Raw genomic sequence first — 18,553 nt, 5'->3', positions numbered from 1 at the left:
AGATAATTCCAAAAGTCTAGTGAGCCTTTCAAAGGTTACCAAAATCAAAAAGTATTGGCTCTAAGCCAATGGCAGGAAAGAAAAAGATTATAGCTCACTATTTAGTTGGATGAGAACCTTTCAGATTGCTAGTTACTGATTATGTAACATTTGATATTTTAGCTGTGTGCCCATAAGTTCAGCCCAAACATTTATCAATAGCTTGGTACTAATGCTTACAATATGTTTTCTTTCTGAGCAAGTTATGTTATTTTTTATATCCAGTTGACTTATAGGGAGAGGAGCTCCAGGTATTTAGTTTAATTTTCATTAAATTTATGGAAGACTATGATTGTGTGGCCCATGTGGCCCGGGAGATGGTGGGATCTTCACGCGTCAAAGATTCAGAGCCCCGATCTCATAGTTTTTGTGGATGCCCATAACACCAGCAGCAGGAACACTAAGTGAAAAGTGAAGATACTTATGGAGAAGCTACTATAACCAACAGAGGTGAACATAAACACAATAGAATGATTTAACAGATGGAAAAGCCTGAAAAGCTGTCAGGATGTTTAGTTGCCACGATGACTGTGCTGCCAGCTGAGGAAACTCCTGCCTTGCAAAAGGTTCTGCAGAGACAAGCGGTGAAAGAAGAACAGAAGAAACAGAATGAAGAAGGTGCCATTCTACTTCGTGGACAATGGACTCTGCTTTACAATTTTACAACCTAAAATTACCCAAGTTACCAATGGATATACCCACCAGTGAAAACAGCCATGTGCCTCAGTATTTGGTGTAGTAGCCTCTGTGCTACAGACGATACTCTACTGTAGGTGCCACCCTGGTACACTGCAACACTTTTGTTGTATCTATCCTAGAAAGACTACCTATTGACTATATTCAGTTGCCAACAGTTGGAGTTTATGAGTATATTTTGGAGAAGATCGATTTATTTAACAAATAAATCCTAGTCAAAAGTGGTCTTCAGGTGCTGTGACACTCATATTTATTTCACATGCTGTCCATTTCCTTCTATTCCTCTATGACTGTGGTGGCGAACCTATGGCACGGGTGCCAGAGGTGGCACTCAGAGCCCTTTCTGTGGGCACCCAGGCCAACACCAGAGGACTCTAGGTATCTTTCTGCAGTCCAAAACAGCCCAGGACTTGATGTGCACAGAGCTATTTTAAAGTGACAGGACTAGCTGGGACTACTGGATGAGTGGGAAGGTAAGGACAGATCTGGCAATTCTTCCTGTTTATGGGACCCTGGAGGGAAGCTACAATGATCATCCAAATTTCTTCTAGCTTCTGCTTAATTGGTGTCTTCAGGGTGCTGATATGAATGAAAGCTGTGACAGAGCAGGGAGTATAAATTACAAGTTAAATTTCTGCGTTGGCACTTTGTGATAAATAAGTGGGTCTTGGTTGTGGTTTGGGCACTCAATCTCTAAAAGGTTCGCCAACACTGCTCTATGAGCCAGCTGTGCTTAATTAAACTGATTGGACTTGATTAGCAAACGCACAAACATGTCTATATAAGACCTCACAGCTCACAGTGCATATCAGAGCACACAAGAATCACGAGGGCTAAGGAACTGCCAAAAGAGCTCAGAGACAGAATAGTGGCAAGACACAGATCTGGCCAAAATGACAAAATAATTTCTACAGAACTCAAGGTTCCTAAGAGCACAATGGTCTCCATACTCCTTAAATGGAAGTCTGGGATGACCATAACTCTCCCATGTTCTGGCTGTCCAGCCAAACTAAACAGTCCTGGTGAGAGAGGTAAAGAAGAACCCCAAGATCAGTGTGGCTGGGCTCCAGAGATGCATTAGGAAGATATGAGAAAGTTCCACAGTCAACTATCACTGCAACCCTCCCTCAGTTGGGGCTTTATGGCAGAGTGTGCCAACAGTAGCTTTTCCTCTGTGTAAGCCTGCAAACAGCTTAAAAAAAAAACATGAAGGGGGGGCGTGGCCTGTGCGCTGATGTGAGTAAACGTGTGTGAGGAGAGCTCTCGCTTGCAATCCTCCGAAATTCTGCATTTTGGCCCGATTCAGGGGTGAGGAGGCACATACAGCACACGGCAGAGATCCCGAACCCATTGGTGGCAGATTTCGGGCTGTTCAAGAGGAGAAATGGCGCGCTACGGCTCCAGAAAAGAGAGGCTGGGAAAGAGCAGCGTGCAATATGGCGGCGGATCGCCGCGCCAAAGATAAAATGGCGGAGATCGCGGCCCGCCTGGAGAAGTATGCCAGGGAGAGTGGGGCAACTGCACCAGTACCCAAGGAGACCTCACAGCAGGAATCGGCTCCAGCAGTAGCACAACTACAGGTGCAGGCAGACATCCACGCAGAGGGGATGCGTGAAGACAGCAGGGAGCGCTTCCTGCAGACAGTGAGGAGGAGGATCAACTGGAGATCACTCCACTGGGGACCCCTAAGTTGTTGAAGATACCTGAGGCCCGCTCCTAACTACACAGCCCGGAGGCTGCTGCAGAAGAGGCGAGCCAGCATGATAGAGAGCCCACACTGAGAGACGTGCTGCGGGCAGTAACGTCCAGTAAAGCTAACTTTAGCAAACAACTAGGCTGCCTCACAGAAGAGGTTGTAATGATCCGTCATGACATGCATTAAGTCAGAGAGCGGGTGAAGGAGGTGGAAGACAGGGTGAGCAAAGTAGAGGACCAGCTCCCTCCTATGACAAGGGATAAGCAAAGAGTTGTATCTACTACACAAACCCTCCTGTCAAAGACAGACGACCTAGAAAATAAGCTTCATAGGAATAATGTCAGAATAGTGGGGGTGCCAGAGAAATCTGATGGCAAAAACCCTGTGGACTTTTTTGAAAATTGGCTACGAGAGATATGTGGTCCTGATGTCCTCTCACCTTTTTTTGCCATTGAAAGGGCGCATCAGGTCCCTACCCGACCACTACCACCAGGCGCTCCATCCAGGTCTATTCTCATTAAATTACTACATTTTAAGGACAGAGACATTGTTCTCCGTAGAGCAAGAGAACTTAAAGACATTTCACTAGATGGGAAAAGAATATCATTTTATCCTGATTTTTTAACTGAAGTCCAGTAGAGAAGGGCACAATTCACGAATGTGAAACACTGATTGAGAGATGCAAATGTGATAAACTCCATGCTATATCCAGCGCGGCTGCGTGTGGTAGCACAAGGAACAACACACTTCTTTGAGGCACCCAAAGATGCCATGGAGTGGCTGGATGTCCAGGGGAACCGGATCCGCGCCGAACACCGCAGATCACCAGAACAGTGACTTTTAAGGCAGATTGACGCGCCATGTTGTGAGATTAAAAGTTTAAAGCAAGGGCTAAAATTATCATTTACATGTACCAAGTGGCAGGATTTTTCCTGGTTATTCATGCAACTAATAGTTTATTTTTAGGATTGTTAGCTATGGGAGACACTCATCCCCCAACTCCTACCTCTGGTGGGAAATGTCATTTGTGTCGATGGTTTTTTTTTTTTTCCATCTCGGGAGTTAATGCTTTTCTGGTTATTGTATGTTTCGCGATTAAGTGAAGGGGGGAGGGACTCAGACCGAGATGTCGTATAACACATAAGGGTATACAAAAGGTATCACCCATGCTGAGTATTCAAAATTTAGATACATTTGGCTATAGCTAAGGTTAATGTTGTAGCATGGAATGTTAGAGGTACAGGGAATGGTAATAAGAGGTATGCCATCTTCAGGTCCTTACTAAGTTTGCAGCCTGCAATAATGTGCCTCTCCGATACACATTTATTGAAGGAAAACATCCCTTTTCTAAATAGAGCATGGGTGAGGCACCAATACCACTCAGTTTCCTCCACACACGCGAAGGGAGTGAGTGTTCTTATACATCGAGCTATACCGTTTACTTGTGAAAGAAATGTGATAGATAAAGAGGGCAGGTATGTATGCTTACAATGCTCTATATATGGAATTCAATGTTTAATAACAGCTGTGTATGTACCTCCACCATATTCCAGTACAATAATCAAAAACGTATTTTAATTTGTGGCCGGGTCCCCGGTGCTGCCGGTAGTCGGAGATTTTAATAACTACTTACATACATTTTGGGCACCATTGTGGAAACGGCCCCACCGACCATGCTATGGCGATTGATAGATGAAGTGGGCATGTGTGACGTCTGGAGGGAAAGGAACTCAGCGTTAAACAATACTCATGCTATGCAGCCTCTCATCGCTCCCTCTCCAGGATAGACCTAGCACTGGGAACACAACTCCTTATCCCATATGTGGGAGATGTTAAGTACCTGGCTCGTAGTATATCTGACCACTCTCCACTCCTAGTTTCCCTGGTTATGAAGCCTGAGGTGGGACCCAGGGGGGGCTATTGGAAGAATAACTCATACTGGCTGCAAATTGTGGGAGGTATTATCCTGATCACTCTACAGAGCTATTTCGCTACTAATGACGGTTCGGTCCCAGAACTTGCTAATTGGGATTCCACGAAAGTGCACATAAGTGGCGCCTTACATCAGGCCATAGCTGTACACAAGGATAGATCAAGGGCCATGCATATAGCTTTGATGAATAGGGTGACGGAGACGGAGGGCAAATACATTTCTGACCCCTCAGAGAACCACTTAAGGGAATGGACAGAGGCCCAAACTCTGTACAAAGATCATATGCTGAGCTATTCATCCAAAAAGAGATACTTCATGAAGCAGATATATTTTGAGTAGGGGGAAGCAACAAGGCACCTCCTGGCAATGATAGTATGGGCACAGCAGGAAGGGGAGCATATTATATATCTGGACAGAGAGGACGGGACCAGGGCGCCTCATGACAAGGAGATCCTTAATAGCTCTCTAGGTACTACAAACGCTTTTATATGACTACTATTACAGACATTTGGGAGGAGATGATACAGTATGTGGAGTCCCTGTCCGTTAAAAAGCTCTCTGACCCTGTAAGACAGATCCTGGAATCCCCTATAACCCTTGAGGAGCTGGGAACTATGCATAATGAAAAGGCGCCTGGGTTGGACGGGCTCCCAGCGGAATTATATAAGGCCCATGGGAACATTTCTTCTTCCCAGACTACTTTCAATATAAGGGCAGGCGTATGAGACGGGCCAACTCCATGTTAGATGCAGTGATAGTAGTGAACCCCAAACCAGAAAAGGACCCCACCAAACTAGAGTCATACCGACCAATCTCCTTATTGCTAATTTTTGCTAAAGTATTAGCTATGAGGTTGAACCAGGTAATATCAGAAGTTATACACCCCGACCAAACAGGGTTTATTCCTGAGAGCTCCACATCTATTAATCTACGGAGGCTCTTCCTGAACTTGCAACTTTCAGAAAAAGGGGATGGTGCTAGGGCAGTCCACTCGCTCGATGCTGCCAAAGCCTTTAACAGTGTCGAGTGGAGATATTTATGGGCTGTCCTGGAGGAGATGGGCTTTGGACCTAGATTTGCAGCCTATGTTAAACTACTTTATTCTTCCCCTAGAGCTCAGGTGAGAGCGAACGTCTGCCTGTCCTTTCTTTCTATCTAAAGAGAGGCACAAGGCAGGGATGTCCTGTGTCCCCCCTCTTATTTGCCCTGGCTATTGAGCCACTGGCAAGTTCACTAAGACAATCACCTGACATTGTTGGCTTCAGGAGAATTCAGAGGAGCGTGTACTTTTATATGCGGACGACATGCTTTTGTACTTGGGAGATGTGGAGGCCTCCCTGGAGCCTGCCATGGATATAATTACAGATGCCAACTGCTGCAGAACATCCCCATACATAAGACCGCTGCAGAACATCCCCATACATGAGACAACCGCTGCAGAACATCCCTATACAGACGCCAACCGCTGCAGAACATCCCCATACATAAGACCGCTGCAGAACATCCCAATACATGAGACAACCGCTGCAGAACATCCCCATACATAGGACTGCTGCGAAACATCCCAATACATGAGACAACCGCTGCAGAACATCCCCATACATGAGACAACCGCTGCAGAACATCCCAATACATGAGACAACCGCTGCAGAACATCCCTATACAGACGCCAACCGCTGCAGAACATCCCTATACAGACGCCAACTGCTGCAGAACATCCCCATACATGAGACAACCGCTGCAGAACATCCCCATACATAGGACTGCTGCGAAACATCCCAATACATGAGACAACCGCTGCAGAACATCCCCATACATGAGACAACCGCTGCAGAACATCCCAATACATGAGACAACCGCTGCAGAACATCCCAATACATGAGACAACCGCTGCAGAACATCCCTATACAGACGCCAACCGCTGCAGAACATCCTTATACAGACGCCAACCACTGCAGAACATCCTCATACACACGCCAACCGCTGCAAAACATCCCCATACATGAGACAACCGCTGCAGAACATCCCCATACATGAGAAAATCTCTGCAGAACATACCCATACATGAGACAACCACTGCAGAACATCCCCATACATGACCCAACTGCTGCAGAATATCCCTATACAGACGGCAACCACTGCATTACATCCCCATACATGAGACAACCGCTTCAGAACATCCCCATACAGACACCAACCACTGCAGAACATCCCTATACAGACACCAACCACTGCAGAACATCCCCATACACGAGCCAACCGCTGCAGAACATCCCTGTACATGAGCCAACCGCTGCAGAACATTCCTATACACACAGCAACCGCTGCAGAAAATCCCCATACAGACACCAACCGCTGCAGAACATCCCTATACATGAGCCAACCGCTGCAGAACATCCCTATACATGAGCCAACCGCTGCAGAACATCCCCATACAGACACCAACCGCTGCAGAACATCCCTATACAGACACCAACCGCTGCAGAACATCCCTATACACAAGCCAACCGCTGCAGAACATCCCTATACATGAGCCAACCGCTGCAGAACATCCCCATACGGACACCAACCGCTGCAGAACATCCCCATACAGATGCCAACTGCTGCAGAACATCCCTATACATGAGCCAACTGCTGCAGAACATCCCCATACAGACGCTAACAGCTGCAGAACATCCTTATACATGAGCCAACCGCTGCAGAACATCCCTATACATGAGCCAACCGCTGCAGAACATCCTCATACATGAGACAACCGCTGCAGAACATCCCTATACACACGCCAACCGCTGCAGAACATCCCCATACAGATGCCAACCGCTGCAGAACATCCCCATACAGATGCTAACTGCTGCAGAACATCCCCGTACAGATACCAACTGCTGAAGAACATCCCCATACATGAGCCAACCACTGCAGAATATCCCTATACAGATACCAACCGCTGCAGAACATCCTTATACAGACGCCAACCGCTGCAGAACCTCCCCATACAGATACCAACCGCTGCAGAACATCCTTATACAGACGCCAACCGCTGCAGAACATCCTTATACAGACGCCAACCGCTGCAGAACATCCTTATACAGACGCCAACCGCTGCAGAACATCCTTATACAGATGCCAACTGCTGCAGAACATCCCTATACATGAGACAACTGCTGCAGAACATCCCCATACAGACGCCAACCGCAGCAGAACATCCTTATACAGATGCCAACCGCTGCAGAACATCCTTATACAGACGCCAACCGCTGCAGAACATCCTTATACAGATGCCAACCGCTGCAGAACATCCCCATACATGAGACAACCGCTGCAGAACATCCGCATAAATGAGACAACCGCTGCAGAACATCCTTATACAGACGCCAACCGCTGCAGAACATCCCCATACAGATACCAACCGCTGCAGAACATCCCCATACATGAGACAACCGCTGCAGAACATCCCCATACAGACGCCAACCACTGCAGAACATCCCTATACATGAGACAACCGCTGCAGAACATCCTTATACAGATGCCAACCGCTGCAGAACATCCGCATAAATGAGACAACCACTGCAGAACATCTTTATACAGATGCCAACCGCTGCAGAACATCCTTATACAGACGCCAACTGCTGCAGAACATCCCCATACATGAGACAACCGCTTCAGAACATCCCTATACAGATGCCAACTGCTGCAGAACATCCCTATACAGACGCCAACCGCTGCAGAAAATCCCCATACAGACGCCAACCGCTGCAGAACATCCCCATACAGACGCCAACTGCTGCAGAACATCCTCATACATGAGACAACCGCTACAGAACATCCCCAAACATGAGACAACTGCTGCAGAACATCCCAATACAGGGTCTGTAAGGGACACTTAGGAGCTTCATAGCTGCTCCTTCACAGGGGACACTAAGGGGTTAAGGCAGAGTGTGAGGAGACACTGGGGGGAGGGAGGACTTATATCTGGCTGATTTGGCTGCTGACTCCTTCTCCTCAGATGCTGGATGTCTCAAGAATATGCAGCTCTCCAGTCTCCTCTGTATGAATCTCCCGCCCTGCTACATCCAGCCCTGGGATTGGCTGCTACATCCTCCCCTCCCTCACACAGTTGCTGTGGCTGTAGTAATGCCCCTGGATAGGAGCCCCGGCTATGAGCCAGATGCAGCCATCAAAAGAGCCACATCTGGCTCGCGAGCCATAGGTTCCCGACCCCTGATCTATAAAGTGTGGGACAGAGGCAAGAAATGTGTGGGGTTCTCAGGATACAATAAGTACACTTCACCATGGCATAATAATGCCTTTCCTGAAATTAAAATGTTAGAAGGGTTAAATATGTGGATACATGCAGGTGAGGTGACACTGTCCCAGCTCTTAGAGGATGGGAAGCTCAAACCGTTTGTGGAACTGCAAAGGCAATTTAACATCCCTCAGCGGTCTTTTTACCAATACCTACAGCTGCATCATGCCTGCTCTAAACAGTTTAAAGAGTGAGACCCGTCAGTTGGGACTCTCTCCTTACTGGGGCTGCTGGAACACTCAGGAGGCACTCTATAATCTACTGCTGTCAAAATACCTGGAGAACTATCCCATACAGGCTAGAGGTAAATGGAAGGTGGATGTAAGACCGATAACCGATGATCAGTGGTGTACTATACTGGAGATGTCCCCACAGCTATCTCTATCTATACTTGCAGCTTCTATTCATTCATAGGGCATACAAATCTCCTGTTCTCCTGTGGAAAATAGGGGCATGGGACAATGCATATTGCCCCAAATGTGGGGTAAATGATGCTGACCTGCTACACATGTTCTGGGGCTGTACTAAACTTATATATTGGCATATTGGAATGAAGTGCTGGCATTAATTAGAGAAGTCTGCTCCCTGACCCTTCAACCCTCCCCTATTATCTGTGTGTTAGGATATCTGGGAGACGTATGGGATGAAAGACCAGTTAAGCTGGCTACTGCACGCATCTTATATCAAGCCAGAAAACTCATAACGGCATATTGTATTCAGCCTACTATCCCATCAATTGCAGAATTTTGTAGCAGATTGAATAACTATATACGATTGGAGCAAGCAGTTTACAAAAAAAGAGGCGTGTTAAAGTTTGGCGCTATCTGGGGAAAATGGATGGCCACTACTGGGTTGCCCTCTGGTGCTTTGCTAAGGGATGCCTTGATTGTATAATTAGAATTATCAAACAGACAGGATGCTACTATAGGGGGCTTAATGACACTGGATAAGATATGCGTTTAGGAGCCCAGGACTCATAAACAGATGGGTGAATGTTATATCACAATGGGTTACTGCCCATCTCGGTCTGGGCTGGGGAGGGTGGGTGGGTCTTATGTGTATATGTTTGTAACTGTTGTCACCGATGTTTGTGCAATGTAATGTTTGTGCTGGATCTGTGTAAAGAAAATAGAAAATTTGTTAAGTGGTTAATAAAAACTATCTGATTTAAAAAAAAAACACACCTGAAGGACTCCCAGACTATAAGACATAAGATACTTTGGTCTGATGAGACAGAGATTGAACTTTTTGGTGTTTCTAAGCGGTATGTGTGGAAGAAAACAGGCACTGCTCAGTACCTGCCAAATACAATCGAAACAGTGAAATATGGTGGGGGCAGCATCATGCTATGGGGTGTGTTTCAGCTGCAGAGACAGGATCACTGTTTGTAATTGAAAAGATTGCGGCCAAGTATAGAGATATTCTGGATGAAACCATCTGTTCTGGACCTCAGACTGGGACAAAGGTTCACCTTCAAACAAGACAATGCCATAAACACACAGTTAAAATAACAAAGCAGTGGTTCCAGAACAACTATGTGACTATTGTTGACTGGCCCAGCCACAGCCCGAACCCAAATTAACATCCCTGGAGAGACTTTAAAATAAGTAAGGTCTTATTCCACCAATTGTGAAGAAATAAGCTTAGATCATAACTTTAAACACCCTCTTTTCTGAACAGAACAATACAACTGGCATTATTCTTACCTGTTTACTAGACAAAGGATTCTCTCCATTACTTTTAGGAACTGTTCCTAGAAGAGAATGAAGAACATTATTTCTGGTGGTAGATAGAATAGAAGACTATAGACACAATGAATTCTTAAGCTCTAGTGCCTTTTTTTGTCATCAAAATTACAGCTGTTGTTTTATGAGAAAACCTAGTTGTGACAAGCAAAGGTTCTAAAGAAAGATATTTAGTACTTCTGCTTTTGCATTCTTTTTAAGCACAAAACTTAATAAACCATGTAAATAAATTACAGTTTGACTAATAATCCGAAATGGGGAGGCTTATTTAATAATCTCTTTAAACAAACACATAAAACCACTTCTCGTTAAAATATATACATCATTTTGTTTTCTTGCTTGCACATCCTCACAACCAGCGATTTCATATATTCTATAAGAATATCCTATAAGTATATATATTTTACAGATTGCACCTAGTGAAATAGAATAATTAATAAAATAATTAGAAATAAATTCGAAGACTTTGACGTCTCAGATAGCATCCATTACAGCTGTCCTACTTTGCACTTTCGCTGAACCTAAGTATTACATTCTTGTTTCTGACCACTCCACAAAGAAAAGGTCTCAAAGGATTGTGCAGCTGAGCAGTCAATTCATAGCTGGCGCTTTCAGTTCCATGAGAATGATGATAATTTCACATATTCCGAATACTGAACATTTTTTCAAGATGGCGTTTCTTAGTATTCAAGATTACAGTAACAGGTCTCCATAATCATTTTGTATAATCCTCTACACTTACCTGGAAATGTAATAGCACAGATGTCTACATTATTGATGTATTCGTGCTGCAGATTTTCTAAAAGTAATAAAGTGCTGTGATTGTACTGACTTTATTTTACTGCAATCAGATTGTTTATATGCATTTGGAAAGAAGTATATGTTAGATGTGAAATGCCAGCCTCAGGAAAGCTCATCATTCCCTTCTAGTGTATATAAGATAAAGTGACTCAGCATTTCACCTTAATAAAGTTCTTAGTGTCTGCTTTGCTCTCCGTTCCTGAAAGATTTCTCAAAAGAAAGGAAAAAAAAAGACACTTTGAAGAGCTGGAATATTTCCAACTCAATATTCCAATGTTGCCTGGAGAATGTTTTCATCCACTCAATTACTGCTAGAAACTCATTTATTTGTGCCCAGTGTTAAATTTCTAATCCCTTCTAGGAATAAAAGGCATTAAGATAAAATGACCGCCTGGTTTTACCTTTTGAATGTAAACAATGCCACTAAGTGCATGTCTACATAACTATTCTGTTCAGGCTTTCCATCATGGGTTTTACATTTAACAGAATCACTAGAAAACAGTCTACAGTTTACTGCAAGTGTCTGCTTATTCTTTGGTTTAATTTTTCCAATGTTAATGTTCTACCAAATAAATATGATATTGTATACAGGCAGTCCCCGGGTTACATACAAGATTGTATGTAAGTCGGAACCGTATACTTTATTATTGTAACCCCAGTCAAATTTTTTTTGGTCTCTGTGACAATTGGATTTAAAAAATGTTGGATTGTCATAAGAACCAGGATTAACAATAAATCTTCATTACAGACACCTTTGATAACTGTTGCAGCTGTTTATATATATATATATATATATATATATATATATATATAGATATAGATATATATATATATATATCTATATATATATATATGTGTGTTAGTGTGCTTGAAATATGATATAATCCTTATAAAAAAAGTATCATAAATTAACAATATTATGTATCAGTGTATGATTTAAGTAATTATTAAAGGGGTTGTCAGAAATTATTTTTAAGTTGTGGCAGGGACCAATCCAAAAAAAGCTAAAGAGCTTATACTTACCTCTGTCTAGACCTCCAGTCCAGCGTGGCACCTCATGTCACTGTTGGTTTCTGTTGGGATCAGCAGCTTGTACCAACTGTAGCCTTATGACAAAGGCATTTGATGTTGTGGGTCAGTATTAGACGGAAGTGGATGCATTCTATTGGCGTAATATTGCAAGACTGTGACAGAAGGTACTGTTCTAGATGGGCCCTGTCTATAATTAAATAATAATCCAAGACAATCCCTGGAATAAACATATATGAAATGCGGAAATCTACCATTAAAATCAAGCATGATACCATGGATACTTACTTATAGATCCAGGCCCTGTGATTGGCCAGGCCACTTCTTATATTTGTTATCCACGGCCTCCTTCATTCTAAAATCAACTTTTAAAATGAAGCTAATGAGTCTGACAGACTACTCCAGCCTCTCTGTGATCTGACTTTACAGACTGTTACACTGTCTCACCCTCCCCCCTGCTCCTTCAGCACTTATATTACAGCAGGCAATGCGCAGGGAGCATGGAGGAGAGTGTGACAGTGTAACAGATTTAAAGCCTGATCACAGAATGTCTAGGGTAGCCTTTTAGGTACATTAGCATATTTTAAAAGTTGATTTTAGAGGGAAGGAAGCCATGAAAAACAAATATAAGATTATAGTAGTAAGTGGGGCTCATTTACTAAGGGTCCGAATCACGCATTTTCGTCAGGTTTCCCAAATATCTCCGATTTGCGCCGAATTGTCCCGTGATTTTGACGCATGCGATCGGATTGTGGCGCAACAGCGTCGGCTTTCATGCGACAGAAATCTGGTGCCTGGCCATCGGAAAACTCACCGGATTCGGAAAAACCGCGAAATTTTTTTTAAAAATTGTGTCACAAGAATAGCACTCACATACACTGGGATGAAGAAGGTGAACGCCGGAGAACTTCAGCGCAGCATCGACACCTAGTGGATAGTGACCTTAGTGAATCCCGGCAAGCTCTGAGTCAACGTCGGACAACGCGCCGCAGGATCGCGAATGGACTGGGTAAGTAAATGAGCTCCACTGTGTCTGGATCTATGAGTAAATGTCCCCAGTTTATCCTGCCTGATTTTTACATGTCCAAAACTGAGAATTACTGCCATTTAGGACTAAAACTAATTTCCCAATCAGTGTCTAGGAGTGTTTTCTGCTGAAAAGTTTCACATTTTTGCACAAATTAACCTTGTGCCCAAATTTGAAAGTTAAAAGGAACTTTTTTACCTAATAAATATTTACCTAATAAATATTTAGCAGTATGTTTTCAAACAGGTTAACAGGTTTCTCTCATGGCTCAGTGTGGTGGGATCAACTGCAAATCAACTATGAAGTGAGATTGGTTGTATAAAGTCAAGGAGTCAGAGTGTTTAGAACTCAAATCGAGTTCTGCCTACCTTTGAATGCCCCATTCACTATAATTGACAAACTTACATCCAAGGACATCACTAACCGACTCTCCTGAAGTCTGTTTCATGATGGCAGTCATAACAGAGGAGGCGTTTGACTGCAATGCTGAGCTCTCTGCAACTGTGACTTTGCCCAGCCAATATGCCTCTCCCTTCAAACATGATTTTCTGGATAATGCCACCAGTAGTGATTCATAAAAGAAAAATGATCTGGTGATAAGATGCTTTACAACATACTGGTAGTTGCTTATTATGTCAATATCTGCTGCCAGATTACCCTTTGCCAGTTTTATGGCACAAAGCCATTGATATATTCCAATGATAGTTAAAATTTTTGGTCTTTCCTAAAGTTTGAATGGAAAGTCTATCTTACCTTCATCTTGTGTAACACCAAGGCATCCCATTAATTCATTGACTGACAATGATTTGTCATTATTCACATCACAGTATTCAACAAACTTTTTAACACATTTTTTTGGCTTTGACTTTTTTCGTAACAGTCTCTTGAATGGCTTGATTTCCTTCTTTCCAATGTCCCCATTAGAATTTTTATCAAGTTGCTTGAAGTACCAATGCACAACTCTTTCTTCCAATGTATGGTTTGGATCCGGTTCTGAAACCCTAATATAAGTGGGGAACATAAAGGAAATATGTCTGAGACAGTGGTGGCTTAGTGGTGTTTCAACACCCATGACATTGTACTGGTCTGACCAATTTCATACAGGTGAACTGTAATGAATAAGTAGTTAACCCCTTTCTGCACCTTGACTTAACTCTACGTCATAGGTTGCGGGTAGTTCCTGCACCTAGACATAAAGTTACACCATGGTGGGAGATCACCACTGGTTGCCGCAGTAACACCCGGGATTGCGACTATTGCGATCCTGGCTGTTTAACTCTATAGGCGCTGCAGGCTATGGCAGCCTTGAGGTTCAAATGAAGGACCACAAAGCTATCTTTAGTAGCTGAATGCACAATCTAACAGCGCAGCTGTCAGCCTATGCAGAATGTATAGGCTGACTATGTGATATGCTGCAATACATTAGTATTACAGTATATTACAATGAGCAAGTGATCAAATGATCACTTGGTCATGTCCCACCCTGCGCCCTGGGACAAAATAAAACATTGCAAATAAAAAAAAAGTAAAAAGTCCCATGATGCCCAATCCTATATAAAAATTAAATACAACATAAAAAAGTGAAATTCAACAAAATCACCACGGCCGTAACAACCCATACAATTAAATAAAATAGTAATTGAACCTGTATGATGAATACTGTAAAAAAAACACAAAAAAACTCTGACCTTACACATCTGACCTTATAAAAACAGCATAAACAGTGATCAAAATGTAACATGATCCCCAACATGATACCAAGAAAAAGTACAGCTTGCTTCGCAAAAAGAAGCCCTAAGATGGCTCTGGGCACAAAGAAAATAAAAATGTTATACCCATTAATTCATGAAGCTAATTTCTCACAGAATGAGTTCTGTATTCTGCAAAACAAGTCAGCCATATAAAAGCTATTTAAATGGGGTATCGCCGTAATTGTGGTGTCCATAGAATAAAGAAAACCGTGACTAAGACGCTGAACATTGAAGCATGTTAATTTTACTGCACATGTAACTTTTAGACAAATAAAGCAGTTTCATCAAACCTGAGTGCGCTTCAGTGCCACACAGAAAAGTTTTTTTGCTGTTGCTTATTACCCATAGACTTTGTTTCCGTGCACCACAGGCATCTGGGTGAGGTGCCCTGCATTTTCTTTTTTTGGACATTATTTTTAAGGTATGGTAAACATGTATTACCGTATTTCGGCTGATTAGGTGCACTGGCGTATAGGCCGCATTAAGAATAAAGGGCGGCTAAGACATGTTGGTGCATACATAAGGCGCACCGGATTATAAGGCACAGGCGGCCGCTTGAGATAGAAGAGGGTCTGGGGGCGTGGTTTGGATGCCGAGCAGAGAGGCATAGAGGCAACTCAGCAGTGGCACACAGCAGTGGCGGCTACTGTCAGAATGCCTATGACGGGGGACATGACGAAGATTGAACGCCCTAGGCCCCCGCAAACTCCGGAACTTTGTGCCGATCACGCCAGGAGAGAGCAACCAGGAGAAGTGAGCGACCCCCACAAATAGCCGCAGCAAGGACACAGGGAGCAGAGGTAAGCGGGTTAGGCGGCAGATGAAGAAGCGCTGTGGCTATTTGGCCCAGAGCTCTTCCCAATTCATATATTAGGCGCATCGGAGTATAGGGTGCACTTTTGATTTCTAAGAAAATCATAGGTTTTTTAGTGCGCCTTATTAAGTATGTGAACTGTGAAACATCTAAAGGGTTAACACACTTTAGTTTCTAAAATTGCATAATTTAAGGGGTTATACTGTTATTTAGGCCTCTCAAGGTTAATTAAAGGAAACCTACCATTTCAGATCGTCGGTGTAAGCTGTAAACACCGAGCACCAGCTCAGGGTGAGCTGGTGCCGGTGCTTAGTTTCGTTAGTGTTATAAACCGCGGTATCGCGGTTTTAACACTTTTTAAACTTTATAGCAGAAGCCGCTTCGGCGCTGCCCCAGCTTATCTTCATTGAGTCTCACCATATGTACTAATTATCATGTTGTAACATCCCTCAAATGTTGTGTTTTTCTCTCAGTGCTTCAATTATATCCATGCCTGAAGAAGGGGCCTGTGTGCTCTGAAAGCTTGCACCAATTATAATTTTTTTTGGTTAGCCAATAAAGGTATCATTCCTTAAAGGGGTATTCTCGTCTCGGCATTCACATTCAGTTTGATGTATCTGCCATATATAAACATTTCTTCAATTAGATGTTATTAAAAAATATGTTCCTGTGTGAACATAATTTCTCATAAATGTAGTCATTTTGTCCCTTAGAAACGAGATGGCTTCCTCGATACAGCCACGTCTGCTGGGGGGATTGCACAAAGAAACCAAAGGTTTTTGTATATGAAATGTCCGGGAGTTACTACATGTCCCACAGCCGTCCTGTGGTAATGATCCCTGAATCCTGGTGGTCCGGCAGGACTCAATAGCGCATGTCTGGCCACCGCTGCCAGAGTGTGACGTGGTCGTAACCGAGGAAGCCATCTCGTTTCTAAGGGACATAATGACTACATTTATGAGAAATTATTTTCACACAGGAACATTTTTTTTAATAACATCCAATTGAAGAAATGTTTATAAATGGAAGATTAGTGAAACTGAATGTAAATGCCGAGATGAGAATACCCCTTTAAGCACTTTTGTAGTTTTTACACATTTACACAGATTTTTCCTGGCTAACACGGTACGTCAACTATTTTCCCAACATACTTTTACAATTTAATGTCTGAGTTACCAAAAATGTTTACCGTATTTTTTGGCCTATAAGGCGCACCGGACTATAAGGCGCACCTCTGATAAATGCTTGCTAAGACATCTAGGTGCATATATAAGGCGCACTGGAGTATAAGGCGCAGGATCAAATGCAGTACCTAAAAATGACCAGCAGGTGGCAGACCTGTGCACAGTTCAAACCAGCTACACTTCCCGGGAAACTTGTCTTCAGCGTGTCAGAGAGCTCCGATCTCAGAGGTATGGCTGCTGGGGGTTAATGCAGGGTGATGCAACAGGGGTTAAGCTGTCTCCCTCTGCCCCTTAGCCAGGGTGTTATTCCTGTGGGGTTCCATGTGGCTCCTTCTCTTTCCCCTGTTACAGGGCTGTCAGGTATGGGGGATTTCTTACTGATGATAATGATGATTGCCTCGTAGTCGGCACTATGGCAGCTCCGGTCTCTCCGTGCTAGGGGAGGGCAGGATGGGCACAATGTTAGTTGTGCCAGGGCACTTCAGGAGCTAGGGACCCTGTATACTGTGTGGGAAGGTGCAGGAAATTTCTGGGGATGGAGCTATTAAACACTGGTAAATGTACAGTACAACTTGTCTGTAGTACATTTCTGTTTAAGTTCATATATAAGGCGCTCTGGCCTATAAGGCGCACCTTTGATTTCTGAGAAAATTAAAGGATTTTTGGTGCGCCTTATAGGCCGAAAAATACGGTACATATAAAATACTTGCTGTTATCTGGCAAACACCGGTGCTTCTCTGCAGTCACATTCACCTTGGACTTTGTATATAAGATGGCGGCGGATGGCTGGATTAGGCAGCAGAATTTTTATTTATTAAATTATGTTATATTGTTCCCTTTTAAAGAATGGCTGGACCATTATCCTAGCTTTTATACCTCTTGTGTCACCACCTTATCCTCTTAAAATGTAAACTCTTGCTAGCAGGGCCCTCGCTCCTATTGTTCCATATGACTGTTTGTTCTGTGTAATGTAATATTATATTTGCATATGCCCCCTATGATTTGTAAAGCACAATGAATTTTGATGGTGCTATATAAATAAAAATTATTAATATAGATTTGTCTTTGGAATGTTATTTTGAATTTAATAATATGAAGCATTTCATAAGATTAAGCTGTAAGTAACAGCAGTGGTGTTGGACGGGCAAATACTGCCGTCACCATATGAGTTTTACTGTTGCCTTAGTACAGAACACACTAGTTAATCTTTCATGAAGGACCTTAATACTTGCTAAACAACTGGCAAGCTGACAAAATGTAATGCTTTCTTTAAGAATCTTGACATAGCTGTTACGAAAAGCCATTAATATAACTTCAATTTTCTAGCTTGACAACTTTATATTTAGTAGATTTCTCCCTCACCTTTCCACTGGCTGCCATATTTGAATATTACGCCAGCTGGCCTGCACATGTTTTCTACCTTGACACATAGGCGCTTACTCTTTAGAGACTCGATAAAATGATTCTGTGTCTTGCAGTGAAAAAAATCTTTCTGGCACTAAGTCTGTATTTTTCCATTCTGTCAGGATTACTTT

The 18,553-nt window shown here is 43.2% G+C and overlaps 1 protein-coding gene across 2 annotated transcripts in view; it reads right to left on the bottom strand.

Moving 5' to 3' along the window:
• The window catches only part of SMOC2 (SPARC related modular calcium binding 2), a 172,812-nt gene that overhangs the window by 26,308 nt on the left and 127,951 nt on the right, over window positions 1–18,553 (bottom strand). The window contains exons 11-13 of one of the 2 annotated variants that reach the window (XM_072141169.1): window positions 14,023–14,270; window positions 10,374–10,420; window positions 4,065–4,145 (exon numbers count right to left, since the gene is read on the bottom strand). In XM_072141169.1, the coding sequence (XP_071997270.1) occupies window positions 4,065–4,145; window positions 10,374–10,420; window positions 14,023–14,270 (376 nt within the window). The remainder of the gene's footprint in view (window positions 1–4,064; window positions 4,146–10,373; window positions 10,421–14,022; window positions 14,271–18,553) is intronic. The other variant, XM_072141170.1, reaches the window with a different exon arrangement.

The sequence above is a fragment of the Engystomops pustulosus genome, chromosome 3 (assembly GCF_040894005.1).
Source record: "Engystomops pustulosus chromosome 3, aEngPut4.maternal, whole genome shotgun sequence".
NCBI classification, from domain to species: Eukaryota; Metazoa; Chordata; class Amphibia; order Anura; family Leptodactylidae; genus Engystomops; species Engystomops pustulosus.
The sequence above is the reverse complement of the archived record's forward strand: the minus strand, read 5'-3'. Positions and strand labels throughout refer to the sequence as shown.